The following is a 15,039-nucleotide window of genomic DNA, read 5'->3' on the forward strand; positions in this document are numbered from 1 at the left end:
TTAAAAATTTGTTGAAAGTTAAATAGACAAGTGCCACAGACCAAGGTTGCCCTTGCTCTTCACACCTTTTTGCACATCCACTATTCCCCTTGTGTTCCAGATAAAACCAGAAAGGGAATCACAAGGCCTAACCTCAATGTTTCAAGAAATAGGGTTCTTATAAGCACAGGCAACATGGTTACCCTTCAAAATATGGGCCCAGTGAGGGGGGAAAAAAAAGGCTAAGAACTGCGAGGGTTCTTGCCAGCCCATAAGACATGAACACAGAGAAAAAGACAGTGAGACGCACACATAAACATTCTCCACCCCCCTCCCTCCCACCAGCACTGTCTCTCTCTCTGTAATGGCCCAGATACATACAGAAAGCGTCCGAGAAGGTAAGTGTGGTGCCCTTCCTCCCCACCTGCTGGCTGTGAGAGCCGCCAGTGCAGGCTGGAGCAGCAGCAATAACCACTGACCCCCTGAAGGGGTCCCTTCTAGCCCATTCCTGTTTACTGCTAGTGTACCCGACTTCTGAGCCAGAAACCATGACAAACAGAGATCAATGATAAGCCTTAATTCTTAAAAGAAATGTTTCAATTTCCCAAGGGGGAAAAAAAAAAAAGAACATCCATATTCTAGAGTTTTCCTTCTAGTCAAAATTCCCTGGTCAGTTTGGGCCCTGGCTTCCCAGGGCAAGACCAACATGAAGCCAGGCTACCTCTGCAGGACCTTGGGCTTGGTACGCAGTCTGACTGCATAAAAACAGGCACAGATGACCCCTCCCCTCTATTCTAGGACCTAAGAGCAGGGATGGGCTTTGACTGAAAACTGGGGATCCCCTGAGAATTGGGAAGGGTATCTTACTTGGAAGCCTTCTTGCCTTCTGTCTGGGGCTTATTTTCTGTCTCGGCCTCACTCAGCTCCTCTGTAGGGCTCTGGGGCTCAGAGCGAGGGAACGCGGTCTTCAACGTGTCCACGATAGCACTCACCACCATCTGCAGGGGTCATAGACGGCGGGTTAGACAGGCACCACCGAGCAGCAGCAACTGTCTCAAGGTGCTTTCTGCATCCTGGACGAAAAGTCAGCTGACCTGTCTAGCAGAGCCCTATCCATCCACACGGTCAGATACCAGCTAATGACTCAATGGCAACTCTCTCCCCTTTCCTCCACAGCCATGAAAATCTTCTTCCTCACAGAGTTAAGACAGACGATGGGTTCCATGGGAAAAGAAGCCAAAACAACATGACAAATAAAAATATGGGAGTTCTGCAGGCTGGTGAAATGCTTTTCACTTTCAATTTCTTTCTTTTCATACAGAAGAATGATTTTTAGTTTTCAAATTGGTAATACTTTCACCAAGATGTGACAAACAGGAAGTGATACACGTAAGAATATACAAAGAAAAGGAAGAGTGAAAAAGATTATCAAAATAAGGAATAGTCTAAAAACATTTATGATATAAAAATGTGCAGAGCAATTCACTGTAAAAAACAACAACAAAAACTGGTTTTACAGTTAGTTCAAACAATTCCTCTTCTTTAACTACAGAAAGAATGGCAAAAACCACTCAGGTTAAAGTTAAGGATCTGGAATTCATACAAACTTCTCTATTTATACGGATGAAATAAAACAATCTTTGCTGAAGAGTAAGAGCTATCCCTATTTCTCAGAATGAGAAAATAACATACAGATTTCTGCTAAAGAGAACAAACAAATGAAACCCTAAAATATCAACGAGATGGAAGGAAACATTGACTGTTCCTTTAGTAACTCTCGCTATTAATCAACACTGCTGCTGGCTTTGTCTTATCCTGTGTTAGTCCTCCTTGGGGAGCACAGCTGGCACAGCCAAGGCAAGACTGACACGGTCAAGGAGGACCACAGTAGAGACCAGGGGACAGCAACTCAGGGAAAGAACATAGTGAACTGCATGGATGTGGAGAACGTAGCTGAGAAAATACAGTTCCCTCTCCAGATTCACAGAATGGTAGTCTGCCGGGAGAGTCCGTATGTGCTCACTCTTATGTCATGAGCAATGAGTACAGCGCGTGGCTTTGAGTGGGCACCCAGGGGGGCAGGTGTTGAAAAAAATCAGTGAAGGTTAAAAAAAAAAAATCAGTGAAAGAACACATCAGCATGGGTGAGCAAACCTGCAAGGAACTCCACGGTTTCACCGCATTTACCCCTTCCTAGTTTGCAGTCTTCTCCTCATAGCAGTGAATGTCTCCAAACATCCCTCACTTGAAGTCCCACTTTATCATTTTATCCCCTAAAGTCTAGATTGGAAGAGGGAGACCCCCTCTTCTGCCAAAGAGTCAGGGCTTTCTAACCTCTTACGACACATGCATTTTTGATCAGGACAAACCTCAGACTTCTGTCCTGGAGACGTGAGAATCAGTGAGAAACCACTGCTCACAGGCTCCAGCGTGGTGCTCAAATGCTCTGCTACTGTCTCCAAAGGTTCCAAGATACCATCTGGAACCTTGTTCTCCAGCAGAGAATCACTACACAAATCTAAATCCAGCTCAGTGTCCTGCCTAAGGGCTCCATCCTGAGTGACCAACGCTGGGAATGACCTTCATCACCAGAAGAGGCCTTCCTGCTCCCACCTGTCCATGGAGATGTGGACCGACCCTTGTACCCTTCCCCTAAAATCACAGCATCATGATACCACCCGGAGACCTGTGCACGCTTACAGCGTCAGGAGTACTGACACTCGCTGTCATTCAGCAATGATGGCCTCAGCCGTACTGGTAACAGGTCTTGAAAACCCCAGTTCATCTCCCACTTACTCCTCTGTGCTGCTCTCCCTTCCCCCGGCTCCCCTGCCTTTCAAACATGCCTCCCCCTTCCCTGCAAGAAACTAAGGCTGAGCAACCCAGTCCCGCTCATACCTTGTCTATTCTGGAGACCACAAACGGCTTCTTGACAAAGGCAATACGAGCATCTGTGTTGAGAGCAAGGAATTCCTGCATCTCCTCACTGTTCGCGATCTCAGGAATGGCACAGAGTTGCTGAAAAGACACAAGAAGGACTTCAGAGAGAAACTCCAGTCCCCAGGTCTCCCACCTTGGCCTGGGTGTCTGGTGGCTACAGTGACAGCAGAGGATGCTGACCTTCAGAAACGATTCCAAGAGGCTCTTGCGGGCTTCCACCCTGTCACTGTCCATGTTTCCAAATGGAAGATCTGGAAAGAGCTTTTTAGGGCCCTTCACATCTTTAAAAAAAAAAGTTAACTGATTAACATTTACTAAGAACTATTCCATTTATTACCCATCACATATATAAGACACAGAAATGCCAAATGTATTTCCTGGGGATTTTTCTCCTCACCTGCAAACTGAGCTGAGAAGTGACCTGAGGTTGGGGTGGGAGCTGGGTACCAAGGCCTGGGCCTCATCCCTTCAGAGTCCCTCCCCTGGGGCCTTCCCTCCACAGGAGTTTATTTCAGGAGTTAGAGATATAACCCAAGGACATAATACAGACGGCCTACTTTCATTATTCATGATAATATTAAGGTATAAGAGGTCACTAGAGTAGGATGTAGACCTGAAGTCTAACTGCCCAACTTTAAATTTGGCTCCAATCTCTGCTGTAATAATGGCCTTAGGCAACCTGCTTAATCTTTGCTTTTTTCTGTAGAATGAGGATAATGATTGTATCTATCTTGTAGACTTTTATGAGAACTAAATGAGCTTAGTAGAGAACTGGGCATATATTTTCAGTATTAACTATTGCTATTAAGAAAGAAAACCTATAACTGAAATCCACGATTTATGCCACAACTTATTAAAAATGTTTATTTGAGTGATCATGGGCTTCCCTGGTTGCTGAGCTGGTAAATAATCCGCCTGCAATGCGGGAGACCTGGGTTTGATCCCTGGGTTGGGAAGATCCCCTGGAGGAGGACACGGTTACCCACTCTAGTATTCTGGCCTGGAGAATTCCATGGACTGTATAGTCAGGGTCAGACATGACTGAGCAACTTTCACTTTCACTTGGCATTTTCTTAAAAAACAGAGTAGCTGCTCAACAGCTTTTATGGTATGAATTAAATTTTATGTCTTCTTATTGTTCCTGTGCCTTATGAGAACCAAACGGCACACCAAGAAGCCTTTTGTTAAAGGAAAGGCAGCAAGGATTTCTGGGTAACAGTTTAATATTTAACAGCAACCAGTCTATGAACCTGTTTAACTCCTCAGAGGCACAGGTGGAAATACGGAAGTTTCTTTTTTAAGCTTAAACTAGATGGGGCCCCAGAACAAAGCATTCAGAGGCAAAGCAGTACCCCGGAAAGCATGTCATGAGTGCTGCCCAGCACCAAAACCCCAAACACCTAAAAGCAAACAGAGGGAGCACGGGACCCTCAAGGCCGCATTCTCCCTTTCCACCCTCTTCACAGACAACAGGCCTCCAGCCTTTCAGATCAGGGTGGCTGGATGCGAAAGGCAAGCAGGCATTCCGGGGCTGGGGAACTCCTGACTTTTGATGAACTTTCGGAGATCCGATTTCTCCTCCAGACGGGTCTGCAGGTTCAGGAACTCGCGGTAGCGGCGGTTCACGGTGTGGTAGGCCACCTGCTGCAGGCCGCCGCTGCTCTCGCCGTCGAGGGCCGTCTCATACTGTCGAGAGAACGTCTGTTGGCTGCACCAGCTCACTGGCACACAGTAAGCGCAGAGCAGGGTCAAGGGAGCATGCTGCTCCTGTTCTGTCCCTAGCCTCTCAGGCCCCACTGCCGCCCTAAGCTCTAACGAACAGCTCAAATCCCAGGGGGGCTGCTGTATGCAATGTGATGCCTTTCCCAACAGAGGCGGCCCAGGCGGTGGGAAACGAAGTTCCACTGCCTTTCACTCCTTCCATTTCAAAGTTCTCCCTGCAAACCCTGTTTACTCATAACCACTTTCAAATCCCAAAGACAGAGGATAAAACAGAAGGTATGACACTGATAATGATACCGGCTCTCTTACCCCTAAATTATGAGGCTGGATGTTATAGGGAGATAACCATCTTGTCATTATCCTCAAACCAGTGATTATCTATATTACTTGAGGGAAGAACAAATAATCGAAAACAGCTGAGGAACAACAATCATTTGTTTGCCTGGACTACACTAAAGGAACATGTGTTTTTGTTCTGCTTGGGGCTGATTAATTATTATTCTTGGACCAACACTGAACCTTTCTTTCCAAGGACAGATCATCTGTCTGTATGATGAGAAGACATGTGAAGACTGGAGATGCTTTATGGGGTCACAGTCGGCTGTCTTCATATGTGAGGAGGGCTGGCATGTGGGAAAAGACAGCAGTGCTGAATGTTCCCCCAGAGAGAACACCCCGAATGGCATGAAAGCTGCAACTTCAAACCTACAGAGGGAGACTGTGTAAGATACAAAGAATGCTGTGGGAGAACGATACACATGCTTGTTCTCATCAGGAGTAGGTCAGTGTTCCTGTCTGGTTAAGGTATTCTGTGGGCAAGCAATGCAAGACTGGTGAGACTGAGGCTGGTGTCGAAAGCTTGTCCAGAGGCAGACAGAGATGTTCATTATGAGTTGGAATGAGCAAAGCAGTCCCTCAGGCCAGTACTGAGAAGGAAAGGCCTAGATAAGAGATGCATGTGGAATTCAGGTGAGGGCTCTCGCATCCGGAGCCCCTGGGAGCTAGGATGCTCTCTGTGCTATTCTGCTCCGTGAGGGACACTATATGATACGTCTCCAAACTTGGCTAGGCCTCAGAATCTCTTGGGCTGCAGAACCTGCTGTCAGAATATGGATTCTGACAGGTGCTAATGGATTCTGAATGAGAATTTCCCAAGAATGGGTCCCAGGATTACTTATTTTTTAAAAATACAACTTTCTGGGAAACTTGGAGGTAGCCTATATCAAAACCCGATAGCTCGGCTGGTAAAGAATCCGCCTGCAATGCAAGAAACCCCAGTTCCATCCTGGGGCGGAAAGATCCGCTGGAAAGGACAGGCTACCCATTCCAGTATTCTTGGGCTTCCTTTGTGGCTCAGCTGGTAAAGAATCTGCCTGCAATGTGGGAGACCTGGGTTCAATCCCTGGGTTGGGAAGATCCCCTGGAGAAGGGAAAGGCTACCCACTCCGGTATTCTGGCCTGGGGAATTCCATGGGCTGTATAGTGTATGGAGTCACAAAGAGTCGGACACAACTGAGAGACTTTCACTCTATCAAAATCAGCTTTAGGGAGCTGCTGCTTGAATCAAACCAGCCACCTGATACAAGAACCCCCTTCTTATCGCTTCTGCCAAGCAGTTCCTACTACCACACTTAAACACCTCCAGGGAGAGGGACTCGCCACCTTTTGAGGTATATATAGGTAAACAACCTTCCTTTCTAGAACAAAGTATAAAGGATATTAGTACTTAAAAAAGAAATTAGCAAGGAAGAAGTCTGGAAAGGATTTCTGGGCTGTATCCACTGGAAAAATATGATTCCCAGCAAGTGACAGCCCTGAGATTCTAGGACGGTCTCTGAGTGTCATGGAAGCCTACTCTGCTTCACTCATGAGCTTCAGACCCTCCATATCGATACTGGTTGAATTAACCAGAGCAAACTAAGTAAGAGCAGACTTCCTCCTTGCAAACACTGGCTTCACTGACTGCTTTCCAAATCCATTCCCAGACCAGAGTGATGACCGTGCACTGTGTTACCTTCACCGTGTAGAGCGTGTATGGGTGGAAACCGGTGCCACTGTGCTCTCGAGCAGTAATGGTGCCAGTGATGCGAAGGTTCTGGATGACCACGGGGCCGTCTGGACTGCCCAGGGACTCGAAGTTGAAGGTGGCTGAGCTGAGGGGTCCAGGTGGAGAGGACGAGAGCAGGACCTGTGGCAGACTGGAGTCCAGGGAGCTCCCACCATTGGTGAGATCCTTCTCTAAACACGAGGGGCGTGGGGGGCATATCCTCTCTGGACTGGGCAGCAAAGTTGTGAGACAGGCATCATTTCCCTGCTCTCCCTCCTTGTCCGCTGTGTCAATCTGGATCTCTGGGCAGGAATTCAGCATGGAGGCAAGCAGGCCCGGCTCTGTTTCTGTTCCTGGACCCTCCTCAGCTTCTGCTCCTTCTATTCCTTCGGGTCCCTTGCCATCCTTGGGCTCCAGAGGCTGGGAGCCCCCGAGGGCACACAGGGCATCCTGAATACTGGCAGAGAGGAAGGGGCCTGGGGTCATGAGCATGATGGTTTCTTTGCTCAGTTCAGACAACGGGGACTCCAGCTCTGCATCTTCAGACAAGAACAGAGGCTGCAGGAAATGAGAAGAGCTGTTTTCGACTTTTCTCTCCTCCAGCACTCCCCCTAGATCTCCCTCCAGCGCTTCATGGCCTTCTTCAATGTCTGGGGAGGGGTGTGAAGGCCCGTCTGGTTCACTACAGCTTAGGAGCACTGGGGCTGCTGCTGGAGAAGGGGCTTCTGCGAGACCCTGGACCTCAACAATCAGCGGCAGAGATGTGGGCACTGAGGGCTGTTCCAGGGCACTGGCTGAGCAGAGTGGATTAGCCACTCCTGCTGGGTTAGTTCTGGCCTTGGAGAAGATGCCCACGAGTACAAGGTGGATCCAGTCCGGATCCGAGAGCTTGCTGATCAGTGGTAAGATGACATTGCAAGTGATGAGTTCCACCACTATGTGCCTGCCAGTCCGGGTCTCCAAGTGCGGCTTTGGCACTAGTCCTTGAAGCAACACATTCACGATGCCACGTGTGTAGGTGACCTCAGCGCTGGGGCTCTGCACTGCAGGGTGTGGAGCGCTGGCCCGGCAGTAAGCCTCCCAGAGCTGGGAGGGCTCCCCTGGGCCACTCTGTTTCCCTGCGGCCTCCTTCGCCTGAATATAGCTCTGCAGGTGACAACCGCAGAGAGTCAGAACCCTCTGGGCAAGAGCATGGCTGTCCACCCTGGCCATCCTCCTCCGGAGCTCCTGGACCAGCCCTCGCATGGCTGCCTCCATCTCCTCCTCGAAGGCTGGCTCCTGGCTCACCGTGCGGTACCAGGACGACACGAAGTCCCGCATGATCATCCGGATGGTGCGGTCGATCTCCTGCTCCAGCTGCCTCTCAGCCTCCGGGTTTGGGGGGCAGACGGCCATTGGGATGAAGCGCTCCAGGTGCAGCCGCCCTGAAGCCCCCACGATGGCGTCAGAGCCCAGCCATCCTCCCAGCACCAGCAGCAACGCAGACAGAAGGCACAGAAGCCACACGTTGACCAGGAGGTGGATGACCAGGAGCCAGCCGAGTACGGCCCCCAGGGCCACTAGCTTCCGGCTACTCAGCAGGTGACTGACGCCGGGCCCGGCCGGGCGCTCCGGCGCCAGGATCTCCGTCTCTGTCTTCATGGCGGGCGGGCGAGGGCTCCCGGGACCAGAGCCTCCCTCCCTCACGTCAAAGCCAGGGATGGGGGCGCCGAATGTGGCGCGGACACAAGAGCCGGGTGCCGGTCAGGCCTGGGCCGGGTCGCGGGCCCTGACGTCCTACAGGCAAGGCCGGGCGACAGGGCCAGCTCGGAGGCTCGCCGCAGCCCCGTCCGGCCGGGACGCTGCCCTCGAGGAAGACCCTGCGTCCTTCATGGTGCGGGGTCGGCGACCTGCGGCTTCAGAGACCCGGCAGGGCCGTGGGCCCACCGAATATTTAGTGAGTCGACCATCGAGGTGGCCGCAACCGGCTCGCGCACCGCCCGCCTGAGCCTCGGCTCCAGTGAAAGCGGTGGTGTCTCCTTCGCCGCCTCGGAGGGGCCCTCGCCTTGCTGGGGAAGCTGGGCACCTAACCTCCGCAACCCTGCTGCTGTTAAGGCTGCCGGCCGGCCGGGCGCCGGCGACTACTTCCGGGGCGACGTCAGTCGGAGCGGGGCGCGCGGGGAGAGCGCCGTGCGATCTGTTCCCCGGCTCTGCTCGGTGCTGCATGGCGCCGCCTGGTGGTGAGGAGGAGCGGTGACTGCACAGCGCGAACAGGTATGGGCCCTGAGATCTTGCCGACCGCTAGCTCGCCAAACAGGTGCCTAGCGGTGCGGATCTGGGAGTAGTCTTGCAGGTAATGCCCCTCCGAGACTCGGTGCGAGCTGCAGTGTTTAAATGAACTCTGCAAACACCTTCTACCGTTTAGTCAAACTCAGTAATCCAGTTTGTTTTAATTTTAAATGGGCATTTTTTTCGATGGCCTGATACACTTTAACATTCACCCCACATTCCAAAACGCCCCTCTCTCATTCCCAGTGCTCAGCTAACCAAACTTGAGCTCAGGAATTGCAGAATACAAGGCATAAAACATTAATACAGAGATAGATGTATTCCTAAAATTTCATAATTTCTTCTTCTTCTAAGTCGCTTCAGTCGTGTCCGACTCAGCGACCCCATGGACTGCAGCCTACCAGGCTCCTCTGTCCATGGGATTTTCCAGGCAAGAGTACTGGAGTGGGGTGCCATAATACTATATAACAAAATCATTTTTGTGCTTTGGGTTATTCGTCAGTAGCTTTACCCCGAGCAATCAAATCGTTTGATTATCTTTGTTCAGTCCCTGTGATAGGTGGTGTGGAGGAATAGAAGTGGTGAAGGGTCCTCAAAAACCTTGCAGATAACTGGGGAGATGAGTTCTTGGGTCCCAAGTGAATATTTAATAACACAATTCAGTATGGGATATGGTGAAATGCAAATTATTATATGCATGAAGGTTGCAAATTATTATACAGTGGTTTGTAGCAGTGAAGGGGAACCTCACAGAGAAGGGATCCTTTCTGCTGCCTCTTCAAGGGTGTTGTTCAGTCCTGAATTGTTGTTCAGCAACTGAACAACAGTCCTGTCCAATTCTCTGTGACCCCATAGACTGCAGCACCCCAGGCTTCCCTGTCCTTCACCATCTCCCAAAGCTTGCTCAAACTCCTGTCCATTGAGTCGGTGATGCTATCCAACCATCTCGTCCTCTGTCATCCCCTTCTCCTCATGCCTTCAATCTTGTCCAGCATCAAGGTCTTTTCTAATGAGTCAGCTCTTCATATCAGGTGACCAAAGTATTGAAGCTTCAGTTTCAGCATTAGTTCTTCCAATGAATATTCAGGACTGATTTCCTTTAGGATTGACTAGTTTGATCTCCTGGAGAAGGCAATGGCACCCCACTCCAGTACTCTTGCCTGGAAAATCCCATGGATGGAGGAGCCTGGTAGGCTGCAGTCCATGGGCTCGCTGAGGGTCAGACATGACTGAGTGACTTCACTTTCACTTTTCACTTTCATGCATTGGAGAAGGAAATGGCAACCCACTCCAGTGTTCTTGCCTGGAGAATCCCAAGGACAGGGGAGCCTGGTAGGCTGCCGTCCATGGGGTCACACAGAGTTGGACACAACTGAAGTGACTTAGCAGCAGTAGCAGCAGCAGTTTGATCTCCTTTCAGTCCAAGGGACTCTCAAGAGTCTTCTTCAATACCACAGTTCAAAAGCATCAATTCTTCAGCACTCAGCCTTCTTTATGGTCCAGCTCTCACATCCATATATGAGTACTGGAGAAACCATCTTTGACTAGATGGACCTTTGTCAGCAAAGTAATGTCTCTGTTTTTTAATATGTCTAGGTTTGTCATGGCTTTTCTTCTAAAGAGCAAGCGTCTTTTAATTTAATGGCAGCAGTCACCATCTGCAGTGATTTTGGAACCCAAGAAATTAAAGTCTGTCATTGTTTCCCCATCTGTTTGCTATGAATTGATGGGACCAGATGCCGTGATCTTAGTTTTTTTGAATGTTGAGTTTTAAGCCAGCTTTTCCTCTCTCCTCTTTCACCTTCATCAAGAGGCTTAGTTCCTCTTCACTTTCTGCCATAAGGGTGGTGTCATCTGCATGTCTGAGGTTATTGATATTTCTCCTGGCAATCTTGATTCCAGTTTGTGATTCATCCAGCCCGGCGTTTCACACGATGTACTCTGCATAGGGCTTCCCAGGTGGTGCTGGTGGTAAAGACCCGCCCACCAATGGAAGAGATGCAGGAGACGCAGGCTCAATCCCCTGGGTCAGGAAGATCCCCTGGAGAAGGGCGTGGCAACCCATTCCAGTCTTCTTGCCTAGAGAATCCCGTGAACAGAGAAGCCTGGCAGGCTCCAGTCCATAGTACTGAAGCCTCTTAGGACGCACACACATGATGAGTACTCTTTCTCACCTGTACCTGAAAAATACATATACCTGAAAATACATATGAAGAAAAATCATGTAATAATTTTCTCTCTCCGTCTAACTTTACCTCTTGATTTATCTGTGTCCCTGCAGTTGACATTATTTGTTTAAAGTCAGAGTCATATTTCGTTGTATGAATGTATTACTTTTTCTTTATCCATTCACCTGTCCATGTACATTTGCTTATTTCCATATCGGGGCTATTTTGTCAATTGCTGTGGTGCATAATTGTGTGCATGAGTTTTCCAAAATCTGATTTTCTCCACATGCGCTCCCAGAAGTTGGACTGCCAGATCATATGGTTCATCTGTTTCAACCATTAAAATGCACAGCTAGATACGTCCTCACTAGCAACAATCACCAATAAAATTTCACCAGCACTATATAAGAGTCTTTTTTCTTCACCCCACTGTAGCATTTTTGTCTCTAGACTTTTTTGAGCGTGGTCTTTGGACTTCTCTATGGTGATAGATTGTCATTTTGATTGTCTTGTGTCTAATTATTCACCTAATTGAGAACCTTTTCTCAATTGAAAGAGAAGAGGTTCTCAAAAGAACCTTTTCTTACACTTTCTTAAAAAAAAATTATAGATTGTATTTACCTCATGCTATTTTCTTCTGATAGTTTGACCTACTTTGCATTTTCATTCTTTATCTCTGGAGATTTCATGAGAGCGAGTGTCATGAGGAGCCCAGCAATTTTTGTGACTATTAAGTACTAGAAGGAAAACCTTAAAAGTTGCTGTTGTGGGGAACTGCCACAGGACTGCAGGACACCCTCATGCCCAAAGGTGGCGACCCTGCCCATGAAAACTTTATAACAGTTTTAATTTGGGTCTGTACAATATTCTGGCACATACTTGAACCAACACCCCAAAACTTTAAGGATGCCGTCTGCCTACCGACAGCATAGATGGGTTCCATCTTCTCCAGCCCCTGTTACCCTGGTATAACATATCAAACCTCAAAAACTCTTATCTGTTGCTATGAATATCATTTTTATTTTAGCTCAGTTTAAACAGAGAGGCAAAAACATCAGGGGGACTATTTTTTCAGGTTTCTTCAGGGAGAAAAATGAAACTTAGAAGACAAAGTGTGTGCAGTTAATGGGCTCCATGAGTCACTAATTGTTTGCAGGAATTTTTTCTCAAGTGTGACCTTTCATACATATAATAAGAAATACAGAATTAGAAGAAACTAATTAGAAATGATGGCTTGTTTCTACCTAGAAAATCTGAATACAAAGGAACCAACGGGAACCACAAAGATCAGGGTGCCAAGGTTTTAAGAATAGTTTAGGTTCACAAATAATAATATGCTTGTAATCTCAACAATACATTTTTCTCTGATAAAGAACATACTTTTCCAGAAGTCTTCCAGTGTGGTAGTCTCCTGCTGTTAAGCCTTGGATGCTGGAATCGGGCCACTTCCTGTCTGTCTTCACAGGACACTGGGCTGCACTCTAAGAAATTCCTGGCTCTCCCCTGGATCCTGACCATCACGTGGCTACAGAAATGGTAACATTTTTGTTTTGCCAGTTGAAATGCTTAATGACACAGATTCCTTCAGTTTCCTGATGTGGGTGAAGTGTGGAGCCCAGCAATGATTTCTTATTCAAGAAACCCACATCCTAGTCCACACGAGGGTGAGCCTCTTCCAACAGTGAGACACCCTGCCTGTGTGTGACCTGCGCTTCTGGGGAGAGCAGCTTTAAGATGGTCTAAGCCTGACCAAGGTCTGTCTACATGAGACATTTAGACCTCTCCAAGTCTTGTCTACACTGACGATGTTTACATGTGACCATGTGCTTCTACAATGAGAACATTTAGACCTGACCCTGTTCGGTCTACACTAGGACTAGAGACCTGGGTAGGACCTGGCCTGCCTCTGTCCTGGAAAACTCCGCGCCTGCGTCTGAATGTCAGCGCTCAGATGTCTGGGGTCTGGAGCTGAGGTGGCTTCTCTGGGCAACGTGCTCTTCTCTGAGGGGGTTCCGTGGCCCTCCCGGGGTCGGGGCTTCAGTGGGCTCTGAGTCTACCTGCCAGGTTCCCCCGCCCTGGGGCATGGAGGCGCCTCAGGTGGGCTACCTGGTAATTATTCCAATTTTCCAGCACATTCAGGTTGAGTAGGGAGGCAGGTTCACCTGCTGAGCTGATTCCAGGGATCGGGCAAGAAGTCAATGGGCAGCAGGTGAGTTGCCGCTGTGATCTCCTTCCGGTCGACTCTCCTCAGAAGAGAACAGGGCTGCCCCCTGTCCTTCAGCCCAGCTCTCCTGTTTCCTCATCATCTCAGCAGGACAGGAAAGACAGAGCCCGCCAGAACCAAGGTAGTGTGTTCAACTCTAGCACGAGCTTTCAAACCAGCAAAAGATCACACAGAACCAAGTGAAGACAGGAGGGGCCTGACTTCTCAGGGACCACTGTGGGGAGAGGAGAGGACCCTTCACTTCTTTCTTGGGTCCCAGGAGGCCCCAGGGGCCTGGCTGGTTTACACACTGGGGGCCCGCTGACCACAGCCATGGTGTCCTGACTGAGGGGACGTGTGACCCCAGGTGGGGGGTCTGGGGACTGTGTGAGTCTCACCCCCTCTGCATGGTCAGGATCGTGTGCGGGGAGACCCCACACACAAATCTAAGAAAGAGGGAAGAGCACGTGAGAGCTTCACTTGTGTTTAGGAATGAATACTTTAGTGTATTCACTTTACACAGGCCTGTACCTGTTTGCCTCTTTACCCCTGCGAGATTCCCCCTCCCTGGGGCTCCTGGGGATTCCTCAGATGGGCTACCTGGTAATTATTCCAGCATGAGCATGGGGAGAAGGGGGGCAGGCATCTGGTGGATTGACTGCAGGGCATGTGGATCAGGCAAAAAGCCAGTGGAATCAGGTGAGGTTGCTGCCGTGACCTCCTTCAGGTCGACCGTCCTACTCAGCAGAGACCAGACCTGCCCCTCGTCTTCCAGCCCTGCGTCTGGTGTGTTTTCTCAGCTCCTCAGCGGGACAAGAAAGGACCGAGCCTGCCAGAACCAAGGTAGTGCACTCAACATGATCATGACAGCCATAGAAACAGTTAATATCACAGAACCAAAGGGAAAGGGGAGGACTTCTGTGGGACAATGTGGGGAGAGGAGACCGACCCTACCCTTCTTTCTACCGTTCCAGGAGGTTACGGGAACCCCCTGGTTTCTGCCTTAGGGGTCCAACCAGCAGAGACCTGGTGTTTTAACCAAGGGTCGAGGGGCCCCAGGTGCAGGGACTGGGGAGGAGGTGTCACCTTGGAGACTGAGGACGTGTGTCCCCGGTTCAGTCCTGGGGATTGTGTGGGTTCACCCCACCCACACGGGTCAGGATCCTGTACCTGGAGACCCCCCGTCTGCTCTTTACCTGCAGTGTGAATTGTCCCCTCTGAGATTCCCATCCTCTGAATTGAGGGTGTTGCCCTGATTTACCTGTGATACTTTTTCTTCTCTTCATCTTGTTGCATTCACATGAAGTCAGGCAGCTTCGCATGGGTCATATTAATATCACAGCACATCACAGATCCAATTCATAGGGGTCACCACAGTCTGGTTTCCCCTAGACCGAGCCCAGGTAATTTAATTTATAATTGAATTGTTATTTTATATTGGAATAAAGTTTGATTTCTGATGTGTAGTTTTAGGTGTACATGAATTTGATTCAGTTATACATAGACATATATCTGTTCTTCTGTTTTTTCATGTAGGTTATTACAGTTTGTTCAGGAGAGTTCCCTGTTCTATCCAGTAGGTCCTTTTTCATTATCGACTTGATATATGCAGATGGTGACTGCAGCCATGAAATTAAAAGACGCTTACTCCTTGGAAGGAAAGTTATGACCAACCTAGATAGCATATTCAAAAGCAGAGACGTTACTTTGCC

At 49.1% G+C, this 15,039-nt stretch overlaps 1 protein-coding gene across 1 annotated transcript in view; it reads right to left on the reverse strand.

The window, feature by feature from the left end:
* Nucleotides 1-8,808, reverse strand: part of SNX19 (sorting nexin 19) — a 33,107-nt gene extending 24,299 nt beyond the window's left edge. The window contains exons 1-5 of the mRNA XM_010844710.1: nucleotides 6,656-8,808; nucleotides 4,467-4,605; nucleotides 3,100-3,200; nucleotides 2,878-2,997; nucleotides 847-977 (exon numbers count right to left, since the gene is read on the reverse strand). Coding sequence (XP_010843012.1) covers nucleotides 847-977; nucleotides 2,878-2,997; nucleotides 3,100-3,200; nucleotides 4,467-4,605; nucleotides 6,656-8,329 — 2,165 coding nt within the window. The 5' untranslated portion in view covers nucleotides 8,330-8,808. The remainder of the gene's footprint in view (nucleotides 1-846; nucleotides 978-2,877; nucleotides 2,998-3,099; nucleotides 3,201-4,466; nucleotides 4,606-6,655) is intronic.
* Nucleotides 8,809-15,039: the final 6,231 nt, after the last annotated feature.

The sequence above is a fragment of the Bison bison genome, unplaced genomic scaffold (genome assembly GCF_000754665.1).
Source record: "Bison bison bison isolate TAMUID 2011002044 unplaced genomic scaffold, Bison_UMD1.0 scf7180017864205, whole genome shotgun sequence".
NCBI lineage: Eukaryota > Metazoa > Chordata > Mammalia > Artiodactyla > Bovidae > Bison > Bison bison.